The sequence below is a fragment of the Puma concolor genome, chromosome B1 (assembly GCF_028749965.1).
Source record: "Puma concolor isolate L17-30 chromosome B1, mPumCon1.1.hap2, whole genome shotgun sequence".
NCBI classification, from domain to species: Eukaryota; Metazoa; Chordata; class Mammalia; order Carnivora; family Felidae; genus Puma; species Puma concolor.
The window spans coordinates 133,512,352-133,538,244 of record NC_141670.1 but is presented as its reverse complement, the minus strand read 5'-3'; the positions used below and the strand labels follow the sequence as shown (position 1 = coordinate 133,538,244).

Below are 25,893 nucleotides of genomic sequence, written 5' to 3'. Positions count from 1 at the left end.
CATTTAGTTGCTAGGTCTTCTTCATTGTACTCTGAAGCTTTCCCAGAGCTACTTTCATCCATTAGTGGTTGTCAGGTCATTGTTTTTGTGGGTGAACCAGGGCTGGGCCTCCTATACTGCCTTCTTGCTTATGTGCTCAGCTTTGCTTTCTGTTCTGTGAAATACCCCATGTACTTCCAAACAAGTACTTTACTTTTCCTTTGTTTTTTAGTCTTATTTTAGCCGCATTTCCTTTTTTATTGTTTTCAACCAAAGTACTTTAAGTTATGCAAATATTTACTACGGTGTCACTTATAGTGTCGTCACTCAGTAGAAAAATGTGTAACAAAATCTTGCAATAATGATGATGATAATCAAAATAGAATACTGGTTATCACTTACATAGTACTTACTATAGGCATGGCATTTTTCTAAGTGATTATATATTTATTTATGTTATCTTCACAATAACCTCTCATAACCCTATGAGATATATACTTTTGCTATCTAAATTAAAAAATATATATTTATTTTTACAGAGAGAAAGAGCACATGCATGAGTTGGGGAGGAGCAGAGAGAGAATCCCAAGCAGACTCCGTGCTGTCAGCACAGAGTCTGATGTGGGGCTTGATCTCACAAACCTTGAGATCATGACCTGGGCCAAAACCGAGTCAGATGCCTAACCAACTGATCCACCTCAGTGCCCCTATCTAAATTCCTTATAATATAGAAATTGATGTATTGAATATAAAAGTAGCTTGTCCATAGTCACACACCTAATAAGTGGCAGAGCTGGAATTTGAAACTAAGCAGTTTGTCTCCAAAGGCCTGCTATTAACTGTATAAAAGAATTCTGGAAGAATCCTTCCTATTGATTGGATAAGGAAATGTTGAAAGTTAGGTAATCCTGAAAGTAAATTACAACAGGACGATTTAAAAATGATACATAGAGACCCCTGGGTAGCTCAGTTGGCTGAGCATCTGACTTTTTTTTTTTTTAATGTTTATTTATTTTTGAGAGAAAGAGAGCATGGGAGCAGGAAAGGGGCAGAGAGAGAGGGAGACACAGAATCCGAAGCAGGCTCCAGGCTCTGAGCTGTCAGCACAGAGCTTGATGCGGGGCCCAAACCCACGAACCGTGAGATCATGACCTGAGCCAAAGTCGGCCACTCAACCTACTGAGCCACCCAGGCACCCCATGAGCATCTGACTCTTGATTTCAGCCAGGTCATGATCCCAGGGTCATGGGATCAAGCCCCATGTCAAGCCTGCTTCTCTTTCTTTCTCTGCCCCTCCCCACCATCTGGATGTACGTCCACTTTCTCTCAAAAAAAAAAAAAAAAAAAGAAAAGAAAAATTAAATTTTTAAAAATGATACATATAAATAATAATTTTTTTTTTACTTTAAAACACTGAAATGTTCATTTATTTTCCAGTCTTTTGATGTGGGCATATTTTTGGGAATAGTCCAAGAGCTTGGAATTCCATATCTTTTTCCTTGTATAAACCACAATCATCATGTATCACCTATACAAAGTAAAATGTAAACCTCTTAATCTTTATCAAGTCTTTCCAATGTATTCAACTTTCCTTTTGTAACAGAAATAATTCTTTGTGTACACCATACCATCTCCTCATTTCCTCTGTGTCCTCTCCTTAGGCACCAGGAAGACTACATTTCTAGTCTCTTTTACAGGTTGGTAGCAATATGACTGAAACTGCTCAATCGAATTTAAGAAGTGTGTTAAACCACTTTCAGGTGTAGTCAGAAACCTATCCCATATTCTAAACCTCTTCTTTTCCTGCTGAAGCAATTTTGGAGGAGGGTTTAGAAAAAATGGAGGAAGGCTGCTCAACTCACTGCACTATGAAGTGACTGAGAAATAACCTTGAATTGTATTAATCCACTAAGATTTCAGAATCTCTTACAGAAGCTTGTATTAATTACTCTGAAACCATTTTCCTACAAATAGTTATAATGGCGTTAACATTGCATTTGTTTAATTAAATTATACAGGTACTATAAACAATAAACTGGCATGAATAGTTTTGGGAAAAGACAAAACTTTTGATTAGCATAAAGTAAAACCAGTAATGAACAAGTATATGAGAGAATAGCTTATTAGCCACCAGCCTTCAGCGTTGCCATGGACAGCAGTCAGTAGGCTTTAAAAGCAAATGCAGAGAATTGATTAAACTGGCAAATCAGTTGGATAGAGTTCTGTTAAGCAAACTGTTATTGTGTACTCTAGAAATGTGAACCAGTACTAATTCCAAGAATAGTTACATGACTTTCCTAGTATAAATTTGAGTTAGCTTTTATTTAGGTGTACATGGTGCAATTCAATAGATGTTTTTGAGTAAATATAAGAAACTAGAGTAAGTGCTTTGGGAGACACAAGAATGTATGAGTTACTCTACAATTTTTAGAGAAAAAAATGAAGGATAAGTAAATAGGAGATCTTGTTCTAACCCTTGAAAAACATATAATGCAATACAAGAGGAGGAAAGCAACTCACCCAATGCAAAATGCAAGACTTGTCCTAAAAGAAGGAGAAAGAAAGTGCCCTTAGACAATAGAGGAGATGGAGATTAACTGCACCTGGAGATGAGAGAGGGCTTCATTGAGTGAGTAGAATTTGAGACGTCTTAGGTTGGACTCCCACCTACCCAATTGAGAGTAGGCACTACAACAAGGATTGAGGGCAAGTAGTTCATTTGAGTGGTTCATCAGGGAAATGGGTGACAACAGATGGAAGAAAAGAGCTAATAAAGGTGTCATTATCAAGCTAGTAGAGCTTCTGCAGTAGTTCTGAGACTCCAACTTGGAAAGCTCTGGGAAACATTTTAAAACACACACAACAAAGTGATTCCAACCAAGGAGTAAAAGGAGCTGGGAATATAAACCTCCTGTTCCTCAGTCATTAGTTAAGGGCTCACCTGGAGGTATATTCCTTTCTAGCCACTTGTGAGTCACAGAAATATAATTTCTATCTTCAACTGAAGAAAAGAGCAGAAATTTAGCACTAAAGCAAATTCAAGTAATCTTTTGAAAATCTGCAAATATGCAAGTGAATTTCCATTTACTGAGGGTCTCTACTTGCCAAATACACACAATATAATGATTTAAAATAGGCAACTTCTGAGATGTCAGATCCAAAATATTGTCATCTCACCGTAAGTCATTTAAAGGTTCTAGGGCACAATGTTTTCATAAGCAAAGCACTTTAGTCTGTCTTCTGTTAAATATTTTTCATAATAGGAAAGAAGGAATTTAACACCTGGCAGATATATCCCATCTATTCCAATGATTCCTGAGCAGATATAACTTTCTAGTGTTTATATGTGAACACTCTACAAAATGTCTGGGGAAAAGAAATTAACAGCAATATGAATTATAAACACGTGACTATGATCTAAAAGAGTCGCAGAACTACCCCAAACTAAACAGTAACTTGTAATTCTACTTTTATTACTTAATAACTTTTAATACTACTTTTATTACTTAATGCTTTACATTCATTGATAATCTAATCAGTTGCAGCTACTGGAAAGTGACAATTTGAATCATGCAAACAACATTCTATTATGCAATTTTATCTTTGTTTCTTAAACATCATTTACTATATTTTTTAGCCTTCAAATTCAGAACCAATATAAAAGGTACAGCTCACTGTCCAAAGAAAGGTCTTATCTGAATAAACCAGCAAATAAACTTTAACTTATTGCTACCTCTGAGTTCCTAGGTGCTCAAAATGATAACATTTTGCTGAGTACTAGTCACTTTCACTATGTAAGTTCACCCACACATAAAGGTAACAGCCAAATTACAAAGCATTAGACAGCATAAACACCAAAACATTTTTTATTTCCTATTATGACTCCACTGCTTCCCAGTTTGGAGTATTCTTGAGGGGCTATAGAAGAGGTTAGGAGTAGTGAATGCATAAAGGACTAGAATCAGAACAGAAATCTTTCCTGACACCAAATTACTACAACACATACTGAATGAATAAATGTGTAAATATTCATGGCATTGATATTCCAACTTAAACTAAGATTTTGGTTATTTCCATATTTGGCCTGTAATGAGTACTTTGAGTTTAAAACTCAACGCTGTCATTTACTACTCTTGATCCTGAATCATCTACTCTTTAGACTTCCTCACATTCAAAGCAGAATTAAGTTCATTTACTTCATGGGGCTACCATGAGAAGTACATGAGATAATATGTATAGAAAATTTTGTATAATATCTGACATAAATATCTCCGTTTTGTCCCTCTGTTCCTGCACTGATTCTATGAGTTTGTTATAGACTAGAAGTTCCTTTAGGGACAGGGGCAGGTCTTACTTATTTTCTGAGGAGGCTAACACTTAGTCTAGAGTTGTGCACAGAGTAGGTAGGCATTTACTAAGAAAAGAAGTGAACATTTGAAGTTAATTTGCTTAAACTGTAGCCCTAAATGAAAAATAAAGACACATGCAATTTTTTGAGCATGAAAAAGACGTGGGAAATAATTTCAGAAGTTTATGTAATCTATCAATTTATGTGACTTTTACTCTACAGGAACAAGACTGAACTTCGTAATCAAACTTGTCATACCACATTATTGATAAGTGAGTACTTCCCTCAAACTAATCACTATGAAAGGTTATTCTAATATTTTTCTTTTGCTTAAAAACATGTTTTTAGCTGTTTTGAGAGTATGCTTATGAGTCACACAGGAAAATCAGCATAATTATTTGATAGCCAGATTTCAATTTTAAACACAAAAATTAATATTTAATCATAACTCCCCAACTTAGTGACCTGCTATGGTTCAAAAGGACTACTGATTATTTCCCGTTATCAAATGAAGCATTAAAGTACAAAGATTTCCCAGTCCAATGATGACAATGCCCAATACAACGCATGAATGACATATGTTCTGAAGTCAATTTCAAAAGAAATCCCCCAAGGTATAATGAGCAATAGTGACACTGCCTAATAAAGACAGTCTCAGAAGATGTTTATGTGGAATACAGTGATACTCCTCCAGAACCTCTAGATGGATATTTAACAACATATTAATCACATTATTTTGTGTATTATATATGAGGCCCATTAGCCCTATTAAACACATACAAATGTAATTTATTCACAAAGCATGCAAATAATATGTATATACTAGGCAGACCAGGCTCGCCTCCTTCCCAACTACATCAGTATCTGCCATCCTCTTGGGTAAATTCAGGGCCAATAAGAACAAACTATCAGTGTGTTTATTCATCATCTTTAACCATCTCCTTTCCAATGAGTTTCTCTTCTCCACTTCAGTCACTCATTCTCATGAATACAACCTAAATCTCGTCGCCACTCCAGACTGCTCCACCTCTAAAATTACTGATATAAACATCTATTCTCTGTTCACAGCTTACCACTCTTCTAGCCTACTTGCTCCCATCTCAAATATTCTCTGGCCTAACTAAGGTCTCAAGTACCTCCTGTTGTGTTGTCCTTTCATACCCTAACTCACCTGTCAGCCCTTCTCACCACTTTCACTATCATTACCCTGGCCCAAGCCACCAGCATTTCTTAATCAGGCTATTGTGATAAACTCCCAATGGGTCTCTCTTCTTCTGTTTATTCCTTTCAATAGTCTGTTCTCTGCCTAGTAGTTCCAGTAATCCTTTTCATATATAAGTCATGTCAGGGCACTCTTTTGTTCACCGCTGTCTAATAAAATACTGTCAGGGTAAAAGTCAAAGTCCTTACCATGACCTTTAAGAGCATCCATGATCTGGTCTCCTGATGCCTCTTTGACCTCATTTCTTTAACTTTCTCCCTAGCTCAGTGTCATTCAACCATACTAGCCTTCTCAATTCTGCTTTAACAGACAAAGTAGGTATACTCCCACCTCAAGGCTCTGTACTCCTCTTCTTCCTGTATGGAAAGCTGTTCTCTCAAGTGTCTTCATGGCTTGCTCCTTCCTGCAAGTTTCTGTTCAAATGTCCCAATGTCAATGAAGCATTTTGACCGCCCTATTTAAATCAGCAAATGCCATTCCTCTACTTTACCAGTATTAGTTCTCCCTCTCCTTGCTTTTGTTCCACAGAATCTATCACCATCTGACATACTAATTTCTTATTTATTTCCTTATTTATTGTATTTTCATTAGAATATGAACTTCATAAAGGCAGAGACTTGTCTATTGCTTACTATTGTCTAGAATAATGCTTTGCACATAGCAGGCACTCAGTAATTATTTAGATTTAATAAATTCAGCTTAGATTACATGGTGCATTACCTAAACCATATTTAAGCCACCAAATTTTGTGTATGTAAATATGTGGGTGATTAAGATAAGTCTTGAATATGAGGGAAAAACTCTTAAGTCTTGGATTTAGATCCTCCTATGAAGACAGACTACAGAATTACTCTGAAGCTAAAGATATTAAACTACAGCTGTTAGAGGTCTACTTGAAAGATAAGTTTCTCCTAACCTAGTTATTTAGAAATGCAGATTTGATCTTCCAGTTTGGCAAAATAAAGGCATTTCTATTATGCTCCTTCCTTGAAATCTACCAAAACCAAAAACAGTGAAAAAGAGAAAAGAAAGCTGCACCTTAAGTAAAGAAAGAAATGGCCATAACTATAAAGAACCAACTGTGAACATGACTTGCCAAATTCAGCAAAATGTGGATGAAAATGCCAAGAGCCAACATATATATTCTGAGACCTCCAACAGACAACAGTTTTCTCCAAATGTCACAGTCCTAAGAGGTCTATCTATCCAAAATCCCTTTGATTGAAGTAGCTAGATTGGACATGCCCATACCATTGCAGAATCTGGAAAAACCTTATAGGGACCTTAGTTCACTCCCAAATGAGAGAGAGAGAGAGAGAGAGAGAGAGAGAGAGAGAGAGAGAGAGAGAGAGAGAGAGAGAGAGAGGAGGGAGGGAGGGAGAGGAGTTGAAGAACTGTCCTATAGATAAACCTTTTTCCTCATTTTGCCTTGGCTCTGGAGAGGCTTGTCTACAAGTGTGGTTGATGGATGTGTTGTACAAGCCATGATCAATTTTGTGGCACTGACCAGAGTCAGTTGAGTAGAAATAGATATTAAGCTACTCCCCTGAGAGCTTATTACAAACAGGCTGCGCTGAAGAATGACACCAACTTCCTGCTTGCACCAAAGAGATAAAGGAAAAATCTAAAGTGCAACTTAAAATAAGTCCATTTTGTTCTTAAAACCTCTCATTATTCTCCCATTCCTGTGAGTGTTAACTCCACAGTTAAACTGCATACTAGTTCACTCGACTATGTAGCTCTTGTGCTACTTCCTATGGCTTGGCCAGAAACGTCTGCTCACCATTACACAAAGAATACATGGCTTAAAGCATATTCTTCTGCCTGGAAGATTCTCTGCTTGCTTCCCTGTTCACGTCCTCTTCCCAGCAACTAATGGAAATCCCATTTTTCACAGAGCCACTTCAAAACTCTACTCTTCCATAAACTACTACTTTTAAAAAATAATTCATTTTCAGGGCACCTGGGTGGCTCAGACAGTGGAGCATCTGACTCTGGGTTTTGGCTCAAGTCTTGATCTCACGGTTTATGAATGCAAGCCCCATACTGGGTTCTATGCTGATGGTGCAGAGCCTGCTTGGGATTCTCTCTCTCTCTCTCTCTCTCTCTCTCTCTCTCTCTCTCTCTCAAATAAACATTAAAAAAATTCATTTTCAAAAAACATACCTGACTACACATATTAAATACTGAAATCACTTTTCTGTCCATTGAAGGGACAATCATATTCAATTCTTGCTTTTCCAGATACAAGAGGATACTTAATATTACCATAATTAAACAAAAAAAACCTAAAATAGTGAATAGCAAGAAATGTCTAGAGGCAGTAATTCTTTTGTCATGAGTAACACATCTGATTGTCAACTTTATTTTTTTTGCTTTTGACTCTGTTTTCCTTCCATTATCAAGCTTGATTCTCTTTAGGGTAAAGAGAAGGAAATATAAAGGTGATGTAAAACTAACAATTTATTTTCAAGCTAAAAGTTATTGAAAACGTGCTATTTTTATTTCATTTAATCCTAAGAAAAACCAGTCAAAATTAGTGACTGTTGTCCTATTTTATAGATGAGGAAACTAAGGTTGAAGGAAAGACTGAATAATTTGCCCAAAGTCACACAAACTGGAAATTCTAACCCATTCTGTCTTATTCTAGACTGGAGTTTTTAACTCTGTGCCCTAAGCTTATTGATAAATCTATCTACTGAAGTATCCTTGACTGGATCATTTCAAAGTAAGTCAAGGTCTTCAGCAATTACACTCTTTAAACTATAGTATCACTTGACCCCTCCCCTTCAACTTAATACTTTGCATTTCTATCCTATTTAACTGGTTTTGAAAATACTTTCCCAAGCATTAATGGTTTGAATCTCACAATAGAATCTATAGATTTTTTTTTGCCGTTTAAGATGGCAGAGATACTATAAATTACCCAGTCATATTGCTGAGTAGCCAGGTTATAAATACACACCCTTTTATTCTAATATCAGAGTGCTCTTTCCAGAACTGTTAAAAACTTTTAAAAGTATCTACAGTACCTTTTCTCAAGATATGACAGTCATGAAGTACTCAGTGAACTATCATGTTTTTAATTTTATTCAATTATTTTGAAAATAACTTAATATTACTTTCATATTATGTACAAATTGTGACCAGAGACATTATTTTCAGTAAAATGAATAGAGTCCATCTACTGAATTCAAGGAATTTTCAATGCCAGGTATTAAGCTCAATAGCTTGAAAACATGAGACCTGAAATGACATTATTTCTACAATCACGTCAAAGACTTCTTAGTATAGCAAATGTATGGGAAGGAGTGGTGGGAAGGAAGTGTGAATAAGCAGGGTGGGCTCAAATCATGAAAACTCCTGTTTGTTTTGCTAAGACTTAGATTTTATACTATAGGGATGGGTAAAGAAAACCCACTGAAGAATTCTGATACGGGATTGACCATGTTTGTATTTGCATGATAAAAAAGTAGCTCAGGCAGAAGAGGGAAGATGGGGTCACAGGACAGACTAGACTCAGGGAAAACAAGAAGACTGTTGTAACAGTCTCCCAAGGATCACTCAGACTGCAAATCTGGCTGATTATTAAAATTGCCAACGAAGCCTTTTAGAATGCAGGTTTTGAGGCCCCAGTATGAGTTTCTGACTCTAGGTTTGGGTAGCCAGGTGATTGTGATAATGAGCCAAGTGTAGAATACCCTTGCCTGGATGAGAGGCTATGAGGAAGTAGTAGTGAGCAGGGAGATACTGAAGAATCAACAGGTTTTAGTGATTGCTGGACATCAATCTGGAGCAGTTGTGTGGGTGGACGAAACCATTCATTAAGACAAGTGGAGCATTAGATCTTCAAGGACAAGAAAAGATGATCAGACAATCCACGGGACATGCAAGTGACCACTAGGCCCTAGTGACCACTAGGCAGTTAGATATCTATGTATGGTTTGCCAAGCACAGCTGTGCATTAAAGACCGAAGGATGACCTTAGGAAATAATAATGTTTAATTCTGACTGAGAATGAAGAGTCCTCAAAGGAGACTGAAGAAAGGTCAGGGAAAGAAGAAGCAGACAAGAATCATTTAATATTCACTCAAATATTTAAAAGAGAAAATTTGATTTGGGGACAGTGTGACAGCTTGAACTTCCAAGTAAAGGCATCTTAATGACATATTGTGAGCAAATGAGTGGGAGACAGATCAATGACAGCAAAAGGTTTATTTACTTAAGGCAGGAATATATTATGATCGGGCTTTTATAAATTTTAATTTTTCATTTTAGGGAGAGAGCACATGAGCAGGGGAGGAGGCAGAGAAAGAGAGAAAGAGAATTGTAAGAAGGCTCCATGCTCAGTGAAGAGCCTAACCGCACAACCCTGGGATCACAATGGGAGCTGAAATCAAGAGTCGGAAGCTCAATCAGTGGAGCCCCCACGCGCCCCTGATCAGGCTTGCTTTTTAGCCACACAACTCTATCACTGGTAGGAAGGAGATGGGAGGGGAGTGAGCCTGGAAGCCCGATAACAGTTTGAAACTGGGTGCCTGTGATAAGGTCCTATCTAAAGCAATTGTAATGGGTAGACAAGAGACACCCATTCCAAGAGACAGAAGATAGTATCTGAGTCCCTATGGCACTGGTAAAGACTAGAGGAGTTAAGGATAAAGTAAGGATTCTAGTCTGGTAGGCTGGAGGCTGGGAAACTAGGGTTGGAGGGGATAGAACACAAAGTTTTGGGTGTGAGGCACCAGCATGGCATTTTCTAGATAGTGGGAAATACAGCTTTACTGCTGTTCTGACAGGACAGGCTTGAGTGATGGTTTCAAGGTCATCAGCAGAATGGTACCTAGAGTAAAAGACAGTTATTCAGGAGAATATGTACTTAATGAGTGTAAATGAGTCACAGTGGTGATTGTCAGGAGGGTCAGAATGTAGTACTCAGAATCAGATAGAATACTGCAGATACTGCCAGACCTACACCAAGAGCAGTGAGACCTACATTCTTTGTTCTGCATACTATTGGTCCATTCAGTGAATGAGTCTTTGGTATTTTGGAACAATTACATCACACTGATATTTTGTACTGTGCTGAAAAATTAACATCTGTGGATGATTTTCAAATTTAACGATTATTAATTTTGGTCTCCTCTGGGCTATATTTGTACAAATCATTTTACAAACCTAAGTACAGCACTTTCCAATTATAGCAATTGTATCAGGTATGATGCTTTTGGTGCAAGAAACAGAATGCTCTGCTAAAAGTAGTTTATATTTTAAGGACCTTTATTTCCCTCATGTAACTCAAAGTCCAGAGGTAGGCATGTTTGGGGCTAGTCAGCACATCAGCAAGGATGAGGAACCTAGCCTCTTTCCTCCTTGGGCTGCTCACTTCAGTGTGCCAGTGATACATTTATCAAGGGCAAAGATGATGGCAACAGCTCCAAGCATCATACCTTCAGATGATAACATCTGAAAGCAGGATGAAAGAGATGGGCATCTTGCTCAAAGGCCTGCTACCTTCTGTTCTTTGTAATTAAAAATTAAAAAAATAATTTACATTAATTAAAATGGATAAACCTTAAGTGTACAGTTGAATGAGTTTTGACAAATGCTGACACCCATATAACCCACATCCCTAATGAGATACAGAAAATTTTCATCACCCCTGGAGAGTACCCTTGGGCATTTTCCTAGTCAATCACAACCACCAGGGCTACTATACCCAGAGGAAAACCACAGCTCTGGTCTCTCCATTCTTTTTTTCTTTAGTTTATTTATTTTTGAGAGAGAGAAAGTACAAGTGAGGAAGAAGCAGAGAGAGAAGGAAAGAGAGAGAATATCAAGCAGGCTTTCACACTGTCAGCATAGAGCCTGATGAGGGGCTCTACTCATGAACCAGGAGGTCATGACCTGAGCTGAAGTGAACCCTGACCTAAAGTCGGACCCTTACCCAACTGAGCCATCCAGGTGCTCCTTCAATCATTCTTTTTAATCAAGGATGACAATCTTTCCCAGAGGTCTTCTGCCTCCAACACACTTTGCCTTACATCTCCCTGGCCAGAACTGTCTCAATCTTCCTTTAAGTCATAACTAACTTAAATCTTAAAGCTAAAGAGGATGGTAGTAAAAACCACTGTGACTCATTCACGTATCCCTTGGAACTGTGGGAGAGGCCCATGTGACCTCAGCACATTGCTACAGGCCCAAATAAAATGCTCATTTATTTGAAGCAAGAAAGAAGAGGGAAATGGTACTACACACACACACACACACACACACACACACACACACACACACACACACGCACACACATGCACTCACACATCATTCTGTTAGTCTACATACCCAGCCATCCAATATCTGAACTATTTTTCCATCTGTATTTTACTTGCAAATGTGCTAAGTATGTACTCATTTAAGTCAATGATTAAAATACTGAAAATAACACAAACAAATGTAGAGTCCTGCCCTAAGTTAACACCAGTCCAAATTCAAAGTCCTTCATCCTGGTCCCATTGCAACCAAACTTACATTTGTCTTGGCCCCAAATCTCCCTAAAGCCCACAAGGATATTGTGAACTTCATTCAATCTTTTATGACTCTGTTCCCCACAATGGGGTACACAGAGGTATGTCGGTGGATACATTTAGTACTTCTTCCCCTTAAAAGCCCATTTCTATACCTTAGTAGTTTCCATGAGCCTAAGCTTATTCTCAGCTCACTTTATGTGTCTGTCATTCATGCATATTTATTACTTCTTTTGTGCTGGTCTCTTCTTCTACCTATCCTTCTAAAAGCTGAGCTCATGAGAATGACGAGAATAAGAACTTGTTTCTTTTAGTTACCTTCCAGTTTTCCAATTGTTTAGTACGTTAATGATTTCATTGTTAGCCTCCCATTTCCTTTCTAATCCAGTATTCTTTTGGTTTGTATCTAATATGTCCCTGATTTTAGGAATTAAAAAAAAAAAACTGCTTTCTAAACAATGTCCAAGTTTAGATAACTGATTATAGCTAGCATGTTCTTTATTTTTATGGACCCTAAAATGGCATTGGCATATTCCATTAAAATCATTTCTGCAACTTACATTTCATCCTTACTGGCTGTAACTAGATTCGGAACATCATATTCCCTTGTAGCATAAGCTACCATCTGAGATGAGACTATCAGCAAGATCAGTAAAGAATGCACCAACTATTTTGCTTTAGCAGAATGATGCTTCCACGGTATAGAAATGCAGTTTTCAAACATGATCTTTATCTGCCTCTAGGCCAGATCTGAAACTTGCATTAGGGGAGTAGCAGTCATATTCTTTATCTACCTAAGATACCTGTATTTGACTCCCACAGTACTACCAGTTTGTGTGTCTTATTATCTTGTACTCTCATACTAAGTTCTCCACTAGACTTAAATCTAGTAGCTCAATGAGTTCTAGGCAGGGACTCCTTCTATATATTTCAACGTTTATTTATTTTTGGGACAGAGAGAGACAGAGCATGAACGGGGGAGGGGCAGAGAGAGAGGGAGACACAGAATCGGAAACAGGCTCCAGGCTCTGAGCCATCAGCCCAGAGCCCGACGCGGGGCTCGAACTCCCGGACCGTGAGATTGTGACGTGGCTGAAGTCGGACGCTTAACCGACTGCGCCACCCAGGCGCCCCTCCTTCTATATATTTAAACAGGTGTTGTTTTACTTACACAGCATATAACCTCCTCTTGGCATATTCCAGTGAATATATATATATATATATATATATATATATATATCAGCAAGTTTATTTTGCCTAGGAGATCATATTTTTCTATTATATTTTAGGCTTATCTGATTATCTTACAAGCTCTAGTTAAAAAGTACAAGTGCTAAAAAGTGTTAATCAGAGATACAGCTGTAGCAAAGTCAATCACTTTTTAATACTTTAAAAAGAGACCTTTGCAAAGTACTCTAGGAGACAGAGGAAGAAATTTAGGATGTATTTTTTTTTCTATTTAAAAGAGAATTTATTTTAATTTTTTGGTAGCAAGACAGTATATCTTCTTTCCGTATTTTCTCTGGTGAATCACGGACATATTTTCTCAGCTACTGTGTTGCCTCCAACTTACATTATTATTGTATCTCATTATTTTATCTATGTATTATTCTTCCCTTCTTTCAAAGTTTAAAGTTCTCTTTATCAGTTTGGCAAGATTCCAGATAGAGGCATTCCTCTCAGATGTACTATAGTCCTTACAAGGAGTCTGGATAAGAAAACCTAGTTTTTGGTTTTCTTTTGCTTTTTTGGTAGAGTGCTACTTGATACTCATTACCTTTTATTTCTTCTTCAAAGTCATGTTCTCAACTGGAAGAAGGGATGAAAATACCTCTTCAATGACCAAAACAAGTGTCTTGGGTTTTATCAGTCATTGCCATGTAAATCAACAAGTATAATGCAGTCTGTAAAGGTGATAAGTCTCAGGAAATCTCCTAAGGGAACCTCCCATATCCATTCCATCATGATTTGCCTCAATATAAGTGAGAAAGAAATATGATCCCTCCCCTGGAGGATTTGCCTTGGTTTATTGTCGGACTTTCTTTAGAGACCTACTTACATTTCCCTAATGTGTAAAGGATAGGTTATAAATTATCGGCCAATGTATAAAAAGATGGAGATAGTATTGTTAAGGATTCCTTTACAGCTTATAAAAATACTTTCCTTTACTGATGATAGTTGCCAGGGGATACATATGTGGGACTTAAAATCTGAAGGTGAACTTGAAAGTGTGCCAGACACAAGGGAAATAAAAAGACAGTAACATTATCTTCAGGAATTTGCCATCTACTCAGTAAGCTAGCACTCCTAACACAGCTATAAGCACATATCTCTGCTGTAACACCAGGCTTCCATAAAAACCAACCAGAGCACTGGGCCTACATAAGTGATTTTGAGATGATTTTACAGCGGCAGGGAAACATGAATTCACAATTATTCTCCAATCTTAGAAGAATATAGATCAGTTAAATACTTGACACAGATTATATTTCATAAACAAAATTCAATAAACACAGGAATAATAATATAAGTTATACCCATGACATTTTTATGACAAAGAATGATCTATATAAAATGTCTTCCATTCAAAATATAAGCAATACTGAAGATTATATACCAAAGTTACTTACTTTTACTATGATAATCCTAGCCATGTTTTCACATCTCTGGTTATCATTTCCTGTATACTCTACTTCAAACAAGGTATCATAATTTTCTAGTAATTTAGCCATTATCTTGTTGCAGATGTCTTGTTCTTTCATGCCTTCAAGCCCAGGTGGCACACTAGAAATAAGGAGAAAAAATGAGAGGACTTACTTTGTAAAAACAAAAATGCCAGTACAGTTGACTCAGGCATATATTTTAACATCTCCTGTATGATTGATCTGCCTTCTTAGAAGGACACATGGGATTTTCAACAAGCTATATGGTGACATGTATGATGTTGATGAGACAACTGGAAAACTCCCAAGATCTGCATCAGTAGCTTGTGCTGGCTGAATAAGAAAAGTACATGTTGTTTAGGAAGAAGGTACAGGTTAACATAGGTGCCATAATTCTTTGTATATATTAGAAATTGCTACACATAAGGTAACATTTATATATAACAAATATATAATATTCACATATAACATTTATATAACATTTGTATATAATGATATAATATTTGTATAAATATATCATTTATAAAATGATAAAGAAATATTATCAGAAAAATATTTTATCATGACAGAAATTGCTACAGAAATAATAGCAACACAAAAAGATTGCTTAGATAATGCACGAAAGTACATAAAAATACGAATACTTGTGGAAAAAATACTGATACTATTGAAGCTGAGTGATGGGTATATGGAAAATGTGTTATACTACATACTATTCCCTCTTCTTTTGGGTATGTTTAAAAATTTCCATAATTAAAAAAATGTAAAAAAGATCTGAATGCAGAAGACAGAATAAGGTAGCAAGACAAGGTACAGATTATGAATATCTCTTTAGTAACAGGGACAAATGACAGGGTTAGTAGTCAGAATCGATAAGAAAGTAAACTGAAAAAAAGAAAAGACAAATGACAGGAGTTGAAAACTCATAGAAAAAAACAACCGGACATCAATAATCTTATGCAAAGATACTTAATCTCATTTAATAACCAGTGAAATGCATTTAAAAAGCAACACTGAGACATCAATACCCATTTATATTAGTTTTCAGTGGCTTCTGTTACAAATTATCATACAATGTTGCTTAAAATGACAGAAATTTATTCTTTCATAGTTCTAGAGGCCAGCAGACTGCAATCAGTATCATTGGGCAGAAAGTAAACTACCAGCAGTGACACGCTAGCTGGTAGCATTCCTTGCCTGTGATTTCAATCTTCAATCAAGGTCAGCATCTTAAAATTCTCTCTGTTTCATCTTCACATGGCCTTCTCTGTGTGTTGAGTCCAGAAACAAACCCACACTTTTATGATCAATTAATCTATGATAAAGGAGCCAAGAATATAAACGGGGAAAGGATAGTTTCCTTTAATAAATGATATTGGGAAAACTGAACAGCCATATGCAAAACAATGAAACTTGACCACTACCTCATACCATGCACAAAATCAACTTAAAATGGATTAAAGATCTGAATGTAAGACTTTAAACCATAAAACTCTTATAATTTATATTTTGTAAACTGTAAACATGTGCTGCTTTTCATTAAAAATGATGGATGATTCAGAGAGCAGAACCAAAACCAAAACCAAAACAAAACTAAAAAACAATAGGGTGAGGTTGAAAACCATGGAGAAATATTTCCAGGACTTGAAACCTAGTCAAGAGATTCCCAGCATTAGATTAGATCCTGATATTAGAACTGCCATTGAGTCAAACAGAAAATAAAAGGAAAAAAAAAATAAACTACATAAAAACAAATGAAAATAAAAACACAATTGTTCAAAAGCTTTGGGATACAGCAAAAGTGGTTCTAAGAGGGAAGTTTATAGAAATACAGGCCTACTTCAACAAGCAAAAAAAATCTCAAACAGCCTAACATACCCATACATGCTAGAAAAAGAACAAACAAAACCTAAAACCAGCAGAAGGAAAAAAAAATAATAAAGATTACAGGAGAAATAAGTGATATAGAAACTAAAAAAAGAATAGATCAATAAAACCAGGACTTGGTTCTTTGAAAAAAAAACATTAAAATTGATAAACCTCTAGCCAGACTTATCAAGAATAAAAGAGAAAGGACCCAAATAAATAAAAGCACAAATGAGAGAGGCTAAACAACCAACACTCCAGAAAGGCAAAGGATTATAAGAGAATATTATGAAAACCTATATGTCAACAAATCGGACAACCTGAAAGAAATGGGTAAATTCCTAGAAACATATAATCTCCCAAAAATGAAGAAGAAAAGAAAATTTGAACAGACCTATTATTACCAGAAAAGAAATTAAATCAGTAATCAAAAAACTCCCAACAAACAAAAGTCCAGGACCAGATGGCCTTACAGGCAAAATCTACCAAATATTTGTAGAGTTAATACCTATTCTTCTTAAACTATTACAAAGAATAGAAAAGGAAGGTAAACTTCCAAATTCATTCTATGCGGCCAGTATAACCCTGATACTCAGGCCAGACGAATATACCACACACACACACACACACAAAAAGAGTACAGGCCAATATCCCTCATGAACATAAAAGCAAAAATCCTCAACAAAATACTAGCAAAAAGAACCCAACAACAATTTAAAAAAATCATTCACCACAATATAGTAGGATTATTTCTGGGTTGCAAGGGTTATTCAATATTCTCAAATCTATCAGTGTGATACATCACATCAATAAGAGGATAAGAACCATATGATCATTTCAGTAGATACAACGTAAAAGCACTTGACAAAGTACAGTATTCATTCATGATAAAAAAACCCCAACAAAGTAGATTTGGAGGGAACATACCTCAAAATGATAAAGGCCATATATGAAAAACCCATGACACTTCTGAGTGGGGTATCATCCTGGCTCAGTCAGTAGAGAGTATGACTCTTGATTTCAGGGTCTTAGGTTGAGAAAGAAAGAGAGAAAGAGAGAAAGAGAGAAAGAGAGAGAGAGAGAGACAGACAGACAGACAGACAGACAGACTTCTGAAAAACCCAGAGCAAATATCATCTTCAATGTGGAAAAAGTGAGAGCCTTTCCCCTAAGGTCAGGAACAAGATCAGGATGTCCAATTTCACTACTTTTATTTTACATAATACTAGAAGTCCTAGTCACAGCAATCAGACAACAAAAAGAAATAAAAGGCATCCAAACTGGTAAAAAAGAAGTAAAACTTTCACTATTTGGAGATGACATGATACTATATAGAGAAAACCTGAAAGACTCCAGCTGAAAAACTGCTAGAACTGAAACACAAACTGTACATTCTCAGGATACAATATCAATGCACAGAAATCTGCCCCATTTCTATACACCACCTATAATGAAGCAGCAGAAAGAGAAATTAGGAAAACAATCCCAATTACAATTGCACCCAAAATAATAAGATACCTAGGAATAAACCTAACCAGAAAGGTGAAAGAACTGTACTCCAGAAACTGATAAAACACTGATGAAAGAAATTGAGATGACACCAAGAAATGGAAAGATGTTCCATGCTCATGGATTGGAAGAACAAATATTGTTAAAATGCCTATAATACCCAAAGCAATCTACATTTTTAATACAATCTCTATCAAGATATCAATAGCATTTTTCACAGAACTACAACAAAGGATCCAAAAATTTGTATGGAACCACAAAAGACCCCAAATAGCCAAAGCAATCTTGAAAAAGAAAAGCAAAGCTGGAGGCATCACAATTCCAGATTTCAAGGTACACTGCAAGTTCTATTACAAAGCTACAGTAATCAAAATAGTATGGTACTAGCACAAAAAATACACACATAGATCAATGGACCAGAACAGAAAACCCAGAAATGAACCCATACTAAATGGTTAATCTTCAACAAAGCAATAAAGAATATCCAATGGGAAAAAGATGGACTCTTCAACAAATGATGTTGAGAGAACTGGATAAGAACATGCACAAGAAATGAAACTGGACCACTTTCTTAAATCATGCACCAAAAAATCCTCAAAGTGGATTGAAGACCTAAATGTGAGACCTGAAACCATAAAAATCCTAGAAGAGAGCACAGGGAAATTTCTCTGACACTGGCTACAAGAATTTTTTTCTAGATAGGTCTCCCAAGACAAGGGAAACAAAAGCAAAAATAAACTATTGGGACTCATCAAATTAAAAGCTTCTGCACAGCAAAGGAAATAACTAAGAAAACTAAAAGGCAACCTATGGAATGGGATAAGATACTTGCAAATGACATATCATTTGATAAGGGATTATTATCCAAAATATTTAAAGAACTTATATAACTCAACACCCCAAAACCAAATATCCAGTTAAAAAATGGGCAGATGACATGAACAGATATTTCTCCAAAAAAGACATACAGATGGCCAAAGACACATGGAAAGATGCTAATCATCCCTTTTCATCAAGGAAATGCATATCAGAACTACAGTGAGATATCACTTCACACCTGTGAAAATGGCTAAAATCAAAAACACAAGAAACAACAAGTGTTGGTGAGGATGTGGAGAAAAAGGAACCCTCTTGCACTGTTAGTGGGAATGCAAACTGGTACAGTCACTCTGGAAAACAGTACAGAGGTTCCATGTAAAGTGAAAAATAGAAGTATCCACAATCCAGCAATCATAGACCATCAAAATATACGAAAAAAAATGAACGGAATATAAGGGAGAAATACACAGTTCTACAATAGTTCACTAGTTCAATACCCCAGTCACAACAATGGGTAGAAGAGAAAGATAGAAGATAAGAAACAGAGGACTTAAAAAACAAACCAGCTACATCTAGCAGATGTATACAGAATATTTTACCTGACAACAACCAGAATAATCACTTTTCTCAAGTGTATATAGGACATTTTCCCGGATATACCATATATTAGGCCATAAATTAAATCTCAATACATTTATTTTTTTTCCATTTTTTATTTTTATTTATTTTTTCAATATATGAAGTTTATTGTCTAATTGGTTTCCATTCAACACCCAGTGCTCATCCCAAAAGGTGCCCTCCTCAATACCCATCACCCACCCTCCCCGCCCTCCCACTCCCCATCAACCCTCAGTTTGTTCTCACTTTTTAAGAGTCTCTTATGCTTTGGCTCTCTTCCACTCTAACCTCTTTTTTTTTTTTTTTTTTCCTTCCCCTCCCTCATGAGTTTCTGTTAAGTTTCTCAGGATCCACATAAGAGTGAAACCATATGGTATCTGTCTTTCTCTGTATGGCTTATTTCACTGAGCATAACACTCTCCACTTCGATCCATGTTGCTACAAAGGGCCATATTTCATTCTTTCTCATTGCCACATAGTACTCCATTGTGTATATAAACCACAAATTCTTTATCCATTCATCAGTTGATGGACATTTCAGCTCTTTCCATAATCTGGCTATTGTTGAGAGTGCTGCTATAAACATTGGTGTACAAATGCCCCTATGCATCAGTACTCCTGTATCCCTTGGGTAAATTCCTAGCAGTGCTATTGCTGGGTCATAGGGTAGGTCTATTTTTAATTTTTTGAGGAACCTCCACACTGTTTTCCAGAGTGGCTGCACCAGTTTGCATTCCCACCAACAGTGCAAGAGGGTTCCCGTTTCTCCACATCATCTCCAGCATCTATAGTCTCCTGATTTGTTCATTTCGGCCACTCTGACTGGTGTGAGGTGATATCTGAGTGTGGTTTTGATTTGTATTTCCCTGATGAGGAGCGACGTTGAGCATCTTTTCATGTGCCTGTTGGCCATCCGGATGTCTTCTTTAGAGAAGTGTCTATTCATGTTTTCTGCCCATTTCTTCACTGGGTTATTTGTTTTTTGGGTGTGGAGTTTGGTGAGCTCTTTACAGATTTTGGATACTAGCCCTTTCTGATATGTCATTTGCAAATATCTTTTCCCATTCCGTTGGTTGCCTTTTAGTTTTGTTGGTTGTTTCCTTTGCTGTGCAGAAGCTTTTTATCTTCATAAGGTCCCAGTAGTTCATTTTTGCTTTTAATTCCCTTGCCTTTGGGGATGTGTCAAGTAAGAAATTGCTACGGCTGAGGTCAGAGAGGTCTTTTCCTGCTTTCTCCTCTAGGGTTTTGATGGTTTCCTGTCTCACATTCAGGTCCTTTATCCATTTTGAGTTTATTTTTGTGAATGGTGTCAGAAAGTGGTCTAGTTTCAATCTTCTGCATGTTGCTGTCCAGTTCTCCAAGCACCATCTGTTAAAGAGACTGTCTTTTTTCCATTGGATATTCTTTCCTGCTTTGTCAAAGATTAGTTGGCCATACGTTTGTGGGTCTAGTTCTGGGGTTTCTATTCTATTCCATTGGTCTATGTGTCTGTTTTTGTGCCAATACCATGCTGTCTTGATGATTACAGCTTTGTAGTAGAGACTAAAGTCGGGGATTGTGATGCCTCCTGCTTTGGTCTTCTTCTTCAAAATTACTTTGGCTATTCAGGGCCTTTTGTGGTTCCATATGAATTTTAGGATTGCTTGTTCTAGTTTCGAGAAGAATGCTGGTGCAATTTTGATTGGGATTGCATTGAATGTGTAGATAGCTTTGGGTAGTATTGACATTTTGACAATATTTATTCTTCCAATCCATGAACACGGAATGTTTTTCCATTTCTTTATATCTTCTTCAATTTCCTTCATAAGCTTTCTATAGTTTTCAGCATACAGATCTTTTACATCTTTGGTTAGATTTATTTCTAGGTATTTTATGCTTCTTGGTGCAATTGTGAATGGGATCAGTTTCTTTATTTGTCTTTCTGTTGCTTCATTATTAGTATATAAGAATGCAACTGATTTCTGTACATTGATTTTGTATCCTGCAACTTTGCTAAATTCATGTATCACTTCTAGCAGACTTTTGGTGGAGTCTATCGGGTTTTCCATGTATAATATCATGTCATCTGCAAAAAGTGAAAGCTTAACTTCATCTTTGCCAATTTTGATGCCTTTGATTTCCTTTTGTTGTCTGATTGCTGATGCTAGAATTTCCAACACTATGTTAAACAACAGCGGTGAGAATGGACATCCCTGTCGTGTTCCTGATCTCAGGGAAAAAGCTCTCAGTTTTTCCCCGTTGAGGATGATGTTAGCTGTGGGCTTTTCATAAATGGCTTTTATGATCTTTAAGTATGTTCCTTCTATCCCGACTTTCTCGAGGGTTTTTATTAAGAAATGTTGCTGAATTTTGTCAAAGGCCTTTTCTGCATCGATTGACAGGATCATATGGTACTTTTCTTTTATTAATGTGATGTATCATGTTGATTGATTTGCGAATGTTGAACGAGCCCTGCATCCCAGGAATGAATCCCACTTGATCATGGTGAATAATTCTTTTTATATGCTGTTGAATTCAATTTGCTAGTATCTTATTGAGATTTTTTGCATCCATATTCATCAGGGATATTGGCCTGTAGTTCTCTTTTTTTACTGGGTCTCTGTCTGGTTTAGGAATCAAAGTAATACTGGCTTCATAGAATGAGTCTGGAAGTTTTCCTTCCCTTTTCTATTTTTTGGAACAGCTTGAGAAGGATAGGTATTATCTCTGCTTTAAACGTCTGGTAGAACTCCCCTGGGAAGCCATCTGGTCCTGGACTCTTATTTCTTGGGAGATTTTTGATGACTGATTCAATTTCTTCGCTGGTTATGGGTCTGTTCAAGCTTTCTATTTCCTCCTGATTGAGTTTTGGAAGCGTGTGGGTGTTTAGGAATTTGTCCATTTCTTCCAGGTTGTCCAGTTTGTTGGCATATAATTTTTCATAGTATTCCCTGATAATTGCTTGTATTTCTGAGGGATTGGTTGTAATAATTCCACTTTCATTCATGATTTTATCTATTTGGGTCATCTCCCTTTTCTTTTTGAGAAGCCTGGCTAGAGGTTTATCAGTCTTGTTTATTTTTTCAAAAAACCAACTCTTGGTTTTGTTGATCTGCTCTACAGTTTTTTTAGATTCTATACTGTTTATTTCTGCTCTGATATTTATTATTTCTCTTCTTCTGCTGGGTTTTGGGTGTCTTTGCTGTTCTGCTTCTATTTCCTTTAGGTGTGCTGTTAGATTTTGTATTTGGGATTTTTCTTGTTTCTGGATATAGGCCTGGATTGCAATGTATTTTCCTCTCAGGACTGCCTTTGCTGCATCCCAAAGCATTTGGATTGTTGTATTTTCATTTTCATTTGTTTCCATATATTTTTAAATTTCTTCTCTAATTGCCTGGTTGATCCATTCATTCGTTAGTAGGGTGTTCTTTAACCTCCATGCTTTTGGAGGTTTTCCAGACTTTTTCCTGTGGTTGATTTCAAGCTTCATAGCATTGTGGTCTGAAAGCATGCATGGTATGATTTCAATTCTTATATACTTATGAAGGGCTGTTTTGTGACCCAGTATGTGATCTATCTTGGAGAATGTTCCATGTGCACTCGAGAAGAAAGTATACTCCATTGCTTTGGGATGCAGAGTTCTAAATATATCTGTCAAGTCCATCTGATCCAATTTATCATTCAGGGCCCTTGTTTCTTTATTGACTGTGTGTCTAGATGATCTATCCGTTTCTGTAACTGGAGTGTTAAAGTCCCCTGCAATTACCACTTTCTTATCAATAAGGTTGCTTATGTTTGTGAGTAATTGTTTTATATATTTGGGGCTCCTGTATTCGGCGCATAGACGTTTATAATTGTTAGCTCTTCCTGATGGATAGACCCTGCAATTATTATATAATGCCCTTCTTCATCTCTTGTTACAGCCTTTAATTTAAAGTCTAGTTTGTCTGATATAAGTATGTCTACTCCAGCTTTCTTTTGACTTCCAGTGGCATGATAAATAGTTCTCCATCCCCTCACTCTCAATCTGAAGGTATCCTTAGGTCTAAAATGAGTCTCTTGTAGACAGCAAATAGATGGGTCTTGTTTTTTTATCCATTCTGATACCCTATGTCTTTTGGTTGGCACATTTAGTCCATTTACATTGTTATTATAGAAAGATATGGGTTTTGAGTCATTGTGATGTCTGTAGGTTTCATGCTTGTAGCAATGTCTCTGGTACTTTGTCTCACAGGATCCCCCTTAGGATCTCTTGTAGGGCTGGTTTAGTGGTGACAAATTCCTTCAGTTTTTGTTTGTTTGGGAAGACCTTTATCTCTCCTTCTATTCTAAATGACAGACTTGCTGGATAAAGGATTCTCGGCTGCATATTTTTTCTGTTTATCACATTGAAGATCTCCTGCTATTCCTTTCTGGCCTGCCAAGTTTCAGTAGAGAGATCGGTCACGAGTCTTATAGGTCTCCCTTTATATGTTAGAGCACATTTATCTCTAGCTGCTTTCAGAATTTTCTCTTTATCGTTGTATTTTGCCAGTTTCACTATGATATGTCATGCAGAAGATCGATTCAAGTTACGTCTGAAGGGAGTTCTCTGTGCCTCTTGGATTTCAATGCCTTTTTCCTTCCCCAGTTCAGGGAAGTTCTCAGCTATTATTTCTTCAAGTACACCTTCAGCACCTTTCCCTCTCTCTTCCTCCTATGGAATACCAATTATGCGTAGATTATTTCTCTTTAGTGCATCACTTAGTTCTCTAATTTTCCCCTCATACTCCTGGATTTATCTTTTTTCTCAGCTTCTTCTTTTTCCATAATTTTATCTTCTAGTTCACCTATTCTCTCTCTGCCTCTTCAGTCCGAGCTGCAGTTGTCTCCATTTTATTTTGCAACTCGATAGCATTTTTTAGCTCCTCCTGGCTGTCCCTTAATCCCTTGATCTCTGTAGCAAGAGATTCTCTGCCGTCCTTTATACTGTTTTCAACCCCAGCGATTAATTTTATGACTATTATTCTAAATTCACTTTCTGTTATATTGTTTAAATCATTTTTGATCAGTTTGTTAGCTGTTGTTATTTCCTGGACGTTTTTCTGAGGGGAATTCTTCCGTTTGGTCATTTTGGATAGTCCCTGGAGTGGTGCGGGACTGCGGGCACTTCCCCTGTGCTGTCTTGAATAACTTGCGTTGGTGGGCAGGGCTGCAGTCAGACCCAATGTCTGCCTACAGCCCACCACTGGGGCCACAGTCAGACTGGTGTGTGCCTTCTCTTCCCCTCTCCTAGGGGCGGGATTCACTGTGGGGTAGGGTGGTGTGGCCCGTCTGGGCTACTTGCACACTGCCAGGCTTGTGGTGATGGGGATCTGGCGTATTAGCTTGGGTGGATAGGTAAGGTGCACAGGGGCGGGAGGGGCAGGCTCAGCTTGCTTTTCCATCTGAGATCTGCTTTGGGAGGGGCCCTGGGGCACCAGGAAGGAGTCAGACCTGCTGGAGGGATGGATCCGCAGAAGCACAGTGCTGGGTGTTTGCGGTGGTGCAAGCAAGTTCCCTGGCAGGAACTGGTTCCCTTTGGGATTTTGGCTGGGGGATGGGTGAGGGCGATGGTGCTGGTGGGCGCCTTTGTTCCCCGCCAAGCTGAGCTCTGTCGTCTGGGGCTCAACAACTATCCCTCCTGTTGTCCTCCAGCCCTCCTGTTCTCCGAACAGAGCTGTTAGCTTATTACCTTCCAGATGTCAAGTCCTGCTTGCTGTCGGAACACACTCCGTCCGGCCCCTCCGCTTTTGCAAGCCAGACTCGGGGGTTCTGCTTGGCTGGCAGGCTGCCCTTCCGCCCGGGCTCCCTACCACCAGTCCGTGGAGCGCGCACCGCCTCTCCGCCCTTCCTACCCTCTTCCGTGGGCCTCTCGTCTGCGCTTGGCTCCGGAGACTCTGTTCTGCTAGTCTTCTGGCGGTTTTCTGGGTTATTTAGGCAGGTGTAGGTGAAATCCAAGTGATCAGCAGGACGTGCGGTGAGCCTGGCGTCCTCCTACGCCACCATCGTAGGGTAGAGATAAATCTCAATACATTTAAAAAGATAATCATTTTACAAAGTAACCTCTTGGACTACAGTGAGGTAAAGTTAGAAATTAGTAACATAAAGAAAATTGGAAAATCATCAAAATTGTGGAATTAACACGTTTAAGCAATTGATGGAACAAAAAATAAATTTCAAGGAAAATAAAAAATATTTAGAGATGAATGGAAATGAAAACACAACAAACCAAAACTTATGGGATGCATCAAATAAAAACCTAACTTTACAGCTTAAAGAACTAGGAAAATAAAAATAAATAAATACAAAGCTAGTAGAAATTGAAAAATTATAGATTACATTAGAGAT

The 25,893-nt window shown here is 37.4% G+C and overlaps 1 protein-coding gene across 8 annotated transcripts in view; it reads right to left on the bottom strand.

Moving 5' to 3' along the window:
- FAM13A (family with sequence similarity 13 member A) overlaps positions 1 to 25,893 on the bottom strand; it is a 348,053-nt gene that overhangs the window by 216,687 nt on the left and 105,473 nt on the right. For 5 of the 8 annotated variants that reach the window (XM_086704590.1, XM_086704594.1, XM_086704588.1 and 2 more), the window contains exons 5-6: positions 14,701 to 14,854; positions 2,500 to 2,523 (exon numbers count right to left, since the gene is read on the bottom strand). In XM_086704590.1, the coding sequence (XP_086560716.1) occupies positions 2,500 to 2,523; positions 14,701 to 14,854 (178 nt within the window). The remainder of the gene's footprint in view (positions 1 to 2,499; positions 2,524 to 14,700; positions 14,855 to 25,893) is intronic. The other 3 variants (XM_025921660.2, XM_086704593.1, XM_086704592.1) reach the window with 1 other exon arrangement.